The 12598-nt window shown below is 44.1% G+C and overlaps 1 protein-coding gene across 5 annotated transcripts in view; it reads right to left on the bottom strand.

Moving 5' to 3' along the window:
* The window catches only part of CARM1 (coactivator associated arginine methyltransferase 1), a 49448-nt gene that overhangs the window by 11616 nt on the left and 25234 nt on the right, over window positions 1-12598 (bottom strand). For all 5 annotated transcript variants that reach the window (XM_063119063.1, XM_063119061.1, XM_063119062.1 and 2 more), the window contains exons 7-12: window positions 9438-9528; window positions 9011-9092; window positions 8781-8866; window positions 6007-6096; window positions 4490-4627; window positions 2944-3033 (exon numbers count right to left, since the gene is read on the bottom strand). In XM_063119063.1, coding sequence (XP_062975133.1) covers window positions 2944-3033; window positions 4490-4627; window positions 6007-6096; window positions 8781-8866; window positions 9011-9092; window positions 9438-9528 — 577 coding nt within the window. The remainder of the gene's footprint in view (window positions 1-2943; window positions 3034-4489; window positions 4628-6006; window positions 6097-8780; window positions 8867-9010; window positions 9093-9437; window positions 9529-12598) is intronic.

Genomic DNA, 12598 nt, shown 5'->3' with positions numbered 1-12598 from the left:
TCAGACTCCATACCAGAGGTAGAGAAGGAAGTAATACAGGAGAACCGCCTGGGGTTGGCTCCATAAGGTTCAGTTCGCAGTAGCAGCCAGGCCAAGTTGCTCCAAACACTCCATTACATTTTACGCAGCGTTCTTTTCAGACATGATTCTCTGCGGTCAGCCACCAATCCAGCCTCAGTTAATCCCCAAGGCCTTAAAAGGAGGATAACCACCCAATCCTATTTTAAAATATGATTCTACATACATTGACATCTTCACCAAGAAACAGTGTTAGGGCCATTAGCTGCAAGTCACGTGCGACAGTTATCTATGCTTACAATGTGCTCTATTTATTTATTTATTACATTTCTATACCGCCCAATAGCCGAAGCTCTCTGGGCGGTTCACAACCATCTATGGTTGCATCCATCTATGTGGATCTATCCATCTATGTGGCGGTTGCATCCATCTATGTGGTTATCTCTCGGTTGGACTACTGCAACCTCCTCCTCTCTGGCCTCCCCTCATCTCACATCAGTCCGCTGGTCTCTGTCCACCACTCTGCCGCTAAGATCATCTTCCTGGCCCGCCGCTCTGACCATGTCACTCCGCTTCTGAAATCTCTTCATTGGCTCCCAATTCATTCCAGAATCCAATATAAACTTCTCCTGTTGACCTTCAAAGCTTTTCACGGTCTAGCTCCTGCCTATCTCTCCTCTCTCATCTCACACTATCGCCCCGCTCGTGCTCTTCGCTCCTCTGATGCCATGCTTCTCGCCTGCCCAAGGACCTCCACTTCCCTTACTCGGCTTCGTCCTTTTTCTTCTGCTGCCCCTTACGCCTGGAACGCTCTTCCAGAACACTTGAGAACTACCAACTCAATCACAGCTTTTAAAACTCAGCTAAAAACTTTTATTTTCCCTATAGCTTTTAAATATTGAGTTTGTTCTGACTCTATACTGTTAGCTTCACCCTACCCGGTGCCTGTTTGCATTCTCTTTCCCTCCTTATTGTTTACTACAACTTTATTAGATTGTAAGCCTATGCGGCAGGGTCTTGCTATTTACTGTGTTATCTGTACAGCACCATGTACATCAATGGTGCTATATAAATAAATAATAATAATAATAATAATAATAATAATAATAATAATAATAATGCAAAACGCAGCAGCTGAGCTACTAAATGGTGGTTAGTATCAGGACCATACGACACCTGTCCTGAAAGACCTGCGCTGGCTGCCAGTTGCTTTCCAGGCACAATTCAAGGTGTTTGTCCTAACCATTAAAGCCCTAAACAACGTAGGAAATGGCTATCGAAGGGACCGCTGGTCTTACGATGAACCTGCCTGAAGAGAGGTGCTTTTGAGGGCACCACTTCTGACAGAGGCCCATTTGCCAGGCACCCATGAAAGGGTTTTGTCCTGTGTTGCCCCCCAAACTCTGGAATATGCCCCCCTTCAAGAACCACAATTGGCTCCTGCTCTCATGGCTTTAGAAAGGGTATGAACACGCGTGTTTTCAATTTAGCCTGGGTTTTGCTATTTTAAATCGTATACCACCTTGATGGTTTTCTAGCAGATAAAGTCATATATAAATGTTAACAATAAATTACGCAAAATTTATGTGTTCCCCCCCGCCAAAAAAAACACCTCACAAATATTTGAAAAATGTGAACCCTGAAGCAACTTGTGCTTCTGTGTCACAGTGGTGAGCAGTGAAGCGGCCGGGTTTGTGGAGGACATTAAATTATTCAGGGGCTACTTAGCCGCTGTGGTCTGATCCGGAAAAGGTCTTCTATTCTTAGGATTACTGAAAGGGATCCACGTTCTTTTGTGACCAGTGGCTCTGGGTTCAGTTTATCTATATGCTCAGATGCTCTCACTTCATTTAGACAACTACCCTCAAAAGATGATAAAAAGGAATTGGAAGAAAAATGCATCTTTCTGTCGCCATCCTCTCTCTTCTTCTCCCTCCCCAGCAAAAAAGTAAAACAGAAACCTCAGACTAAAAATTGGTTGGAAAGAAATATTTTTTTCTGCCACTCTCATTTCCAGCCCTCCCCTTCACCATAAATAAGTATGTTTATTTCTGTCCCCACAGCCCCTCCCAGCAGAAACCATGAAGACAAAGTGATTCAACCAGGGTGAGGAAGTCTGCAAAAGCAATTCCAGCCAGCTTCTACTACGGTTATCAGACCTGCTCCTCTCTTCCATGGGCCGTTCAGGTGAGACCTCTCAGCCTCACCTTGGGCATTCTCATCACTGCTGAGGAGAAGCCACAGGAAATAAACTGGGATTCCTTCCATGCTGCACCACACACGACTGACGCTGCAAAATCCCCAAAGAGAGAATGAGTCTGAAGATGTTGGAAAAGATCTATTTATTTTGAGCTTCATGACAAATCATCTTTCTCAGCATCTCGAGACGTGTTCTCTAATTCTGGATCCGTGGTGGGAGCTTTCCTGATTGTCTATACTTGCCATTACAAAATCCCACAACATTTTGAGTGTACGAGAAGAGGGTGAAGCCCCAGGCACAGCACTTCCTCTGTAGTATCAGGAACTATGAATGCAATGGAATAAAGTAACAGAGCGGAATGAACAAGTCTGGGGCCGGAATCAGCTTGCAGGATGCAAGTTGACCCTCAACAGCCTAAACATAAACATAAATACGTGCTTATTTTGAAATAGAAAAGGCTGCTATCTGTATCCCCAGTTCAGGGAGCATGGGGGTAAGATTTGGATGACTGTCACTTGGGTACGTCCACCGGCATTCATCTCCTTAACCTGCATATGAGCAGACCATCAGAAACACCTGAATTAGACACAAATAGCTCAGGGTCTGGCAATTCCATGAATTATAACACAACGGCCTCTCCTCATACCTATTGCACTCTCAAGCACCCCTCAAATGCTCTGATGACAGACCTGGAAAAGAGACCTTGGAGGCTCACTGTGACATACCTGAAAAATGGGTTTTTCAGGTCAAGTAAGTTGCTGGACTTGGAGCCTGTCTGATCCACTTGAGCAACAATACTGATGTCATAACTCTGCCTGAAAGAGAAAGATAAGAAATACTAACAAGATGACCACTGGTCCTTTTGAGAGCATTTTAAGACAGAAGAAGCATCAGAAAGTTTCTTTGTGACGCATTTGGAGAAAGGCAAGTGACTCCTGCAGAAGGAAAGTCCTTTCTGAATCGCATTGGACATAATGAACGTTTTTTGAGAATACTTTCTTTTTTGTTTTGGAACCCATAATGCCTTCCCTTCTTGTTTCCGTCAGTCCTTTTTGACAACTCAGCAGGTCCATTTCTACCTCAGGGAGACCAGGATTAAATAGGAAGATGAAAGTAGCTGTGAACTTGTTGATGCAGAAAGGAGACAGAGCAGGCACTAGCAACAATTCAAGCATCAGATCCCTTACAGGGGCGGTGTTTTGCAGAAAGCCTCAAAGGGCAACAGGCAGCTCAACTTCTGTTGTGCCAGCCATATCATCTAGATGAGTGTGGTGTAGTGGCTGAAGTATCGGACTGGGAGTCGGGAAATCCGGGTTCTAGTCCCCACTCAGCCATGGAAACCCACTGGGTGACTTTGGGCCAGTCACAGACTCTCAGCCCAACCCACCTCACAGGGTGGTTGTTATGAGGATAACATGGAGAGGAGGGGGATTATGTACGCCGCCTTGGGTTCCTTAAAAGGAAAAAAGACGGGATATAAACGCAATAATAAATAATAAATAAATAAAATTAAAATGAGGAGGATCTTATTTATATCTATTTTAATTTTACTCATTTGGCAAATGTATAAGCCCATTTTTCAAAAACAATCCTCAAAATGGCTTACAACAACAAAATAATAAAATGGAACAGAGCTGGCAATAAAACAACATCAGTTATGGAACATCTTAAAAGGTGATCTTAAAAAGGTCCAATCTGTAACACTGTAATTCCAGCGCTTGGGAGCCACAACCCAAAAAGGCCACTTGGTGGCAGCCACTTGCATGATTGGATCCATCAACTTCTGGGGTCAGATCATCCTCACTGTAACTCTGGTGCTCCACTGACCCCTCAGAAACATTCACACTGGAAACAGGCAAGCAGGGAAGCAAATGAACTCTGGTAGGGGCTAAAAGTCAGCGTCTGTTTAAGGTCCCGGAGAAGCCGCTATGAGCAACGTGGACTGTGCAAATGGAGGGACCAGTATTGTTCACAAGGCTTTCTGAAGTGCAAAAGGCACCCTGTACACTCCAGGGTCTGAGAGGGCTAGATTCAAACGACATGTGACCTAGTTCAAGACCTATTGTCTTGTTGAGTAGGTAACAATTACAGATGAGCAACAGAGACTGCGGTAACAGCTTAACTAGGGAGCTCATGGCAAATGTATTTTATCTTGCTCTGATCCAAGCCCTGCATTCAATCCAGTATACCACCCTGGATCCAGCAGAATTTAGCCTGGCTGCTTTAGGGGATGCTCTTTTCATTTCAGTGAGATGCTGCCTCCCGTCTTACCTCTTGTTGGCAATGAGCAGGCATGTCCCTGAGAGGGTGTCACCAGCCTTTGCGAAAAGTGGAGACTGAAAGAGGCACCGGACTTGGTACCAGTGGGTGAGAGGCTCTGTGGGAGCAGTCGAAAGCCAAACGGTCATTCTAGGAGAAGGAGGGAGGAAATAAAGTCTTGCTTAGAAACCACAAGAACAGCGGTTTCACCCATCCACAGTGCACCCCTTCACATGCCTCTGCCTCCAACCTTCGATATATTATCCAGCCTAAAATTCTGGCATCAACCAGGTCTAATTTATCATACGCTGGTCTGTTTTCACTCTCTACAGAGCTTTCACAGTCCCGGCTTTTTCCTTTCAAGCCAATACTACTCATTGGACCGGTTGGGTTTGTTCTAGGGTTATCTGAGGTCCTTTAACCTTCAAATAATCCACAACACCCGGATTCACACAACACGGCATGCTGCAGTGTGCTCCCATCGTGGCTTGCATATTCAAAACGGCAACCAGCATGCACTGCAGAGCCCACAGTGGCTTATCTTGACAGGTGAACCAGGTCATTGTGAAAGTTTAGCACAGTGGCAAGGCACAGAGACTGGAAGTGCCTGTAAGGGTTTGCTTCCAATGGTAGAAGTCAAGTGAGTACAATAATTGCAATACATTTTCATCCGGGCTGTCTTTAATTTTAATTTCAAGTGACGTGTACCCCGCCTTTCTTCCAGGAAAGTGGCATTCAAGATGGCCGTTTCTAATCCATTTAAATTGGAAAATCAGCCAGCTAAAGCTTTAGTTGATCAGTCAAGTGAGGCCTACTTTCATTGGTGAGGCCTGGATTAAGAACACACTTGCTACTTGTTGAGGCTACCTTGGTTTTGGTAATGCTTCTGTAATGGGAAGTGTTTAAAAATGAAAGACTTCCCTTCCCTTCCTTCTAATCATTACAGCTGCTTTTGCTTCACAGTTGCTGAAAACAACTGTTCCCAAATAAGCACACACTACAAAATGCACATTAAGTCATAAGATACACACAGAATTTTAAGTTAAGACAGTTAAAAACAGAAATACTATTAAAAAGAATAAAAATAAAAGCAACAAAAATCTCCTTCAAAACGTCCAGCAGAACAGGGGCCATCTTAGTCTGTTTGCCAAGACAAGCAAACCCTCAAGGAAGTTCCAGAACTCTGGGGCAATTATAAAAAGGATTCAGCTATGCGTTGATATCTGCAACAAGACCTCCTCAGATGTTCAAGATCTCATGCAGGAGGTACCACTCCCCAAGATATTCCGAATCAAAGAGTGCAGCCAGCCAGTACTTCTTGACATGACAGATTACTCTTCCAAACTGTGCAAACTCCAACCAAAAAAGAATTCCGCTTTAGGGAAGAACTTTGGATCCCATTTCCCAGAAAGACACAAGTCAAAAGAGAACTTGAACTTTCCAGTTTACTGAGGTATAGGAGTAATAATCAGTTATCTGTTTTACAAAGTCCAAATTTGTAAAGAAATTTACAAGGAAAGAGCACTTACATTGAACCAATGAAGGCTACATCGAACCAGAAAGCCAACCCATGGACTAGACCTGAATGCAGCATGTGGAATTTGAACGGGATTTCTATCCTGGAGAACAAGAAAAGACGTAAGCCACATGAAGCCACATTCTCCCTTGCAGTCACACGGTGCATGCTCTACAGCTAGAGATCTGAAACCGTCCCTGAGTAAAAGGAGCCGGACATTTCCATTTAGAGTTTTCCTTTGCATCTTATTAGGCTGTGGACATCACCTTCCTCCAAATGCCTCTGAGCTTCAGGATAGGGCCAGACAGGAAACAAAACAATGTCGCTGCCAAACAGTCTAGAGCTAAGCAGTGAATCACAAACTTCTCAATGCAGATTTCAGGGACTCACAGTGGTGTACGTACAACAAGCAGCAAAGTTTTGAAAAGAAGAGTGAAAGTCTTACTTGAAGGCTGATTTTTAGAGGGAGACACTGATTTTTAATTCATAACTTAATATAAAATTTGCACATTCACAGTTCTAGAAGAGCAAAAGATAGAATGCTAATGCAAACTTGAGACAAGATATGTAAATACTATACACAGTAATTTAACACCAAACATTTGCATCCACTCATAGCTCAAACAGTTCAGTTGGATCTCAATTTTAACTGGACACACCACCAGCTTTCCTCCAGAAACACACCTAAGGGATGTAGATAGGAACTGACTAGAAGAGATTTATTTATTTATTTATTTGGGTTTATGTTCTTTTGTGGGAAGTGATGAAGTGCAAGATTTTGTGGTGCTGTTTGCATGACATGACAGCCCATCATGAGATATTTAACCCGCTGTGAGGCTACAGAGCGTGCAGTCACTATTTTGAATATGTAACCCTCACTCAGGGCTTCTTGTATCATGCAGACCTGGCAAGCATGGGTTATGTGAGGGTTAAATAATCTTCGCATAAATCATGGTCTGTTTTAGGGTTAGTGAGGGTTGTTTAACTCTCGCACAACCCACACCCACCGGGGTTCACATGACAAAACAACCCCAGTGCAGTGGTTTCATATGCAGTTTGTCGCTTGTGGGCATTGTGGCTCATTATGGGTTAAATAACCCACAATGAATTGCAGTGTGTCATCTAAACCTGGTCAATATATCTGTACTGAAAATGGAACAGGAACCATTATCAATGGCAGAAAACACGCAGAACAATAGGCCAGCATGAACATTTCAGAAGTTTCTTATATATTGGCCCTCTTGAACTTGGAAGTGTCTTATAACAACTCAGCAAATCAGGAAAACGGACAAGTGACTGGGTTCCCACAAAATGACAAGCCACACACTCAAGGTTGAGAATGGGTTTGTATGGGTTGTCACTGAACCATGGATTGTTGCGTTGCGCGATCCCAGCCATGATAACAAACCGTGGTTTGTTAACGGCAAACCATCGGGCCAATTCACAACCCACGACAGCCCATTTTGGGAGCTGCAGTGTATGCCAGCCGCCATCATGAAGATGCAAGCCCCAGCAGGGGTTGCTGCAGCTTGTCATTTGTACTTGGCAGGAGGGGGTTATTTGAGGCTTAAACAATCCTCGCGTAATCCTAAAACCATGGGCATGTTTGGCCATCACTTTAACCCATGATAGATTCATAAGCTACAAAGGGTAGCTTATTTTTAAAATAGTCCACAATGCCCCTCCACAAGAAAAGGCTAACAAACTACAGTTTGCAGTTTAATTAAGTTCACCGTGTGTAATTTGACATCTCTCACCGCCCCCTGCCGCCCTCCCACCCATATGCGCTGGGGTCCCATCTTCCCTTGTGGTTTAAGCTGGAAAGGCTATTTCATTTGCTAAAGCCCAGCAGGGCACTTACTTACAGCAGCTACCACAGTGGCCTATTTGAGCTTTTCCCAAAGCTGCAGCAGCACTACACAGGGAATGCCTGGGAAGAAGAGGGAGGCGGCAGCAAACTGCACCGCACTTGTCACACAACCCTACTGGCAAGCAAATTAACCCATGGTGCCTGACAGACAAAACGATACCCATGGTGGGTTAAGTAGCCTTTACAGCAGGCCATGGGTTGTCAGAGTGGGTTATTTAGGGCAAATAAACCAATGTGGATTTTAAAATTCCCAAAAGATGACACGATAACCTACAATGGGTTAAATAAACCATTGTGGTTTATTTAACCCATTGTAGGTTATCGTGTCATCTGAACCCAGTCCATGGGTGCGGCGAGAGTTGTTTAATCGCAGACAGCATGCACCACGGCACCCCATGGTGGGTTGTCATGTTGTCCAAACCAGGCCACTGTATCCAATGTTAGTCCTCCTTAGATTAGACTCGTTGAAATGAAAGGGACTTCAGCTAGACTACCACTGGATTCAATGCTGGATCACTATTTAGGTGCTTTTATTCCCCCTCAAATCAGTGGGGAGGGGATGGAGGTTTGGGGAAAAGCTGTGCCAATTCTCTTGCAGAGACAAGAAGAAAGGGAAGGCCTGGACACCCTTGTACCCATGTGGCATCTTCCGCCACCATTCGCCCACATGGCTGGCTAGCCTACATGGGGCAGGGCGAGGGATGTGCTACCAAACAGGACCAAAAGATAGCTAGGAAAGGGCTGCTTGTGTGTTGCCATTTAACTCTGCTACATAGCATTCACAATCGTCATGAAGGCACGCAATGTAGACATGATTGCTACTATCCTAAAGAAAGAAAATGCCACTTTTAGTTTCTCCTGAGGAGCCAGGTTTGATGCTTGTCTCCCCTCCCCACCCTAAAGGAGGAAGAAGTTACCTGTGCAAATCTGCTTCTTTGGCGTCTAAGAAGTTCACTGTGTATTTCACAGATTTGGCCATTAGAATCCTAATATCAAACGTGTCCTAAGAAAGAAAAGCACACCCATGAAAATCACCCAAAACTGCAAGCCGGGGCTGCCACCAACCCATTTCCTTTCCCAGAGGGCTCCTGCCACCCCACCCAAGAACTTCAATTTCTGCCAAAACTCATAAAACAATCAAACTTACCACAACAGGCTGTCTGAAATATTCATCTACCGCTGCACCACGAAGTGCTGACAAATCTACCCCATGGAAGGATGGCTGATACCTACAAGACAAGACACAGCAGGCTGGATTACCTACCTGAGGCAATAAAGAGGAGAAATCCAAGTTGACACTGATGCAGGATGTCAAAGAGGGACATCCTGACATCAAGAAGATCAATCTTGTCTCAAAGTACATCTTGTGGAAAGGCAACAATGACTTCGCAGAAAACCATTGAGGTTCTTCACTGCTATCTAAGTAGAGGAGACTAGAAAAGGGCTGTTGCTGGTGAAGTCCAACCAAGCTTGAACCTCTTTGGCACAGATCAACACTGACATTTGTTAGACGGGCACTTCCAGTTTTCCACGGATGAAAGGCAGCAGCCACACTCAGGGGAGAACAGACTCACCAAAAGTTAGCTTTTGTGAACTGTTCCATGTAGAGCTGCTCATCTGTGAATGGTGCCAGGTGGACATCTCCAATTGTTGGAAACATATTTCCTGAAATGGAATGGAAGATGGGAATGGTGTTTTTATTTACACAAATATTTTTATCGCAAATTTGTTTTAACAAAAAAACGGATATTCTTTTTTTTTTTTTTAAAGTAAGCAGAATTTTAAAACCACCACCAAACAGGTTAAATCCAGACAGGATGGCAAGTCAGGAAGGCAGGCGAGACTGACCCAATTTTTAAAAACTTAGAAATTTTAAAGTCAGCAAAATAAAAGCAGGTTAAAACAAACAGGAGCAGCAAATAAAAGTATAGACAGATTTACAAATGAACTCCATCCTTAATAATAGTAAGCCAGCTCTTGAAGTGCTATTTCATCTTGTGGTATGTATGAGCATCTTCAACCCCATCACTTCCTTTCTACTCCAAGTCACTGAAATATATATTTGAAAGCAACAGCACAATCCAGTCTCAAAAAAGGGACTTGGTAGTTTAATATTGATCGGTGCTCCGCTAAGTCACCTCACCAAAATCCCTCTGAAGATGCATCTATTCCAAGCCATCGTGGTTGTTCATCACTGATTGGGTTCAGATGACATTGTGGGTGCCACAATGAGCTGTAGTGCCCACAGGCATTGAGTTGCATATGCAACCATTACTGAGGGCTGTAATGTTGTGTGAACCCATTAAGTGTGGGTTATGCAAGGGTAATCCTAAAACAGACCATAGATGATGTGAGGATTATTTAGCCCTCACATAAACCATGCTCCCCAGGTTCACATGACAAGAACGACCTCCACTCGTGCCCGAACAGGTGTGCATATTAAAAATAATGGCCCTGCACATGCCGCAGCCTCACCATGGATTAAATAACCCACAGTGGGCTGTCATGTTGCGCAAACAGCTCCACTGGGTGTGTTTTCATTTCTTCCAAAACTCCCCTTTTAAAATTTCTCTTACTTTGGTTGACTGTATATATGGGAAAACACACGAATTGAACTTCTCGATCTTCCCAGAGTGCAGGACACGGAATAACGGGCTCAAGTTAAAGGAAGCCAGGTTCCAGCTAGACATCAGGGAAAACTTCCTGACTGTTAGAGCAGTACGACAATGGAATCAGTTACCTAGGGAGGTAACTACCAAATGCACAGTTACAAGATGGGGGATACTTGGCTCAGCAATACTACAAACAAGCAGGATCTTGGAATTGTTGTAGATCACAAGCTGAATATGAGCCAACAGTGCGATATGGCTGCAAGAAAGGCAAATGCTATTTTGGCCTGCATTAATAGAAGCATAGCTTCCAAATCATGTGAAGTACTGGTTCCTCTCTATTCAGCTCTGGTTAGGCCTCATCTAGAGTATTGCATCCAGTTCTGGGCTCCACAACTCAAGAAGGATGCAGACAAGCTGGAGCGTGTTCAGAAGAGGGCAACCAGGATGATCAGGGGTCTGGAAACAGCCCTATGAAGAGAGACTGAAAGAACTGGGCATGTTTAGCCTGGAGAAGAGAAGATTGAGGGGAGACGTGACAGCACTCTTCAAATACCTAAAAGGTTGTCACACAGAGGAGGGCCAGGATCTCTTCTCGATCCTCCCAGAGTGCAGGACACGGAATAACGGGCTCAAGTTAAAGGAAGCCAGATTCCAGCTGGACATCAGGAAAAACTTCCTGACTGTTAGAGCAGTACGACAATGGAATCAGTTACCTAGGGAGGTGGTGGCTCTCCCACACTAGAGGCCTTCAAGAGGCAGCTGGACAACCATCTGTCAGGGATGCTTTAGGGTGGATTCCTGCATTGAGCAGGGGGTTGGACTCGATGGCCTTGTAGGCCCCTTCCAACTCTGCTATTCTATGATTCTATGAACCTGAACTCAACTTCAAGCGCAATTTGGTGTAGTAATATTATATAAAGACCAGCACTATCCTTCTGCATACCAAGCTAATTATAGTTAGATATGACTATTATAAGGGATGAACATTCTATCATTCCTTCCAGTAGGTGGTTGAGGGCCTACCCAGCTTTGGAAGCAAAACTGGGCCACCCAGAAATAAGGCAGCAGTTTCTTCAAACTTGGGGGACTTCCTTCCAAGCTGCCTGGAACCCTGGAAAGGGTACTCTTGGGGAGGTGATACATTATAAAATCTTGTTCCTTGAAAAATTGATAGGATTTGTTCTATGAAAATAGAGTTTGAATGGAGAATAACCTTGCTCAGTTGCACAAGCTAGTTGACTTTCAGAGACAGGTGAAAAATTGCTGAGGTTCAGCAACTTTGAAGTTTTGTTAGAAGAGTAAAGCGGTTTTTGTTCCTACCCTCTAAAGTTGCACTTTTTGAAGGCTCAAAAGATTTCCAAAATGTTATGCAGCTGGGCCAGGGCTTTTGATGGTTTGGAAAACCCACCATGTAACTAAACAGGATGAAATGCTCTCAGTTTACTCAATGAAGGGAGAAGTGCGGCTGGCGCTCTGTTGTGCTACTGAAGAGCTGCCTCGGCACGGTGGAACCTACGGCTTGCTTCTCTTTAGTCTGCTGGAGTGAAGTGGAGGAAATTGGACTCAGCAAATGTGAGCCATTAGGCATCATCCAAACCAAGTTCCTCCTCCTCCTCCTCCTCCTCAAGTTGGACAGGATGGAACACACACAATACAAAGACGGTTCTGGGCTTAATATGCAGCTTGCTGTACACTCGGCACAAAACCCAGTCCACTGCAGAGGCTACCTTGCACCGCACCGGAGGCGTCAGGGCTGGATGCACACTTTGCTACCAGAACTTTAAAAGATTAGAATTTTCAACGGATCAAATTTCAATTAAAAATGCAGATAATGAGTCTCTGCAGATTCTGGTAATTTTTCAAGAAGTGAGTTGCCAGAAATAAAGTCGTAGGATTTGCATGCATATTTATTTAATTTGCATAGTTTTCTCATTCCCTTCCACAACAATATTATTAAACATTCATATACCACTGACCTCAGCTTCTGCGTCGCCCTATCCCACAAAACAAGGGGATTGGGGCTGAAAGACTCGGGGAAATGTTCGGTGCATAGAGCTTAAGATGTAAGTGAACACAACATGCAAGACTACAGAACATCTTTATAGCTTACATGCAATAGAAAT

This window comes from Elgaria multicarinata, chromosome 3, assembly GCF_023053635.1.
Source record: "Elgaria multicarinata webbii isolate HBS135686 ecotype San Diego chromosome 3, rElgMul1.1.pri, whole genome shotgun sequence".
NCBI lineage: Eukaryota > Metazoa > Chordata > Lepidosauria > Squamata > Anguidae > Elgaria > Elgaria multicarinata.
The sequence above is the reverse complement of the archived record's forward strand: the minus strand, read 5'-3'. Positions and strand labels throughout refer to the sequence as shown.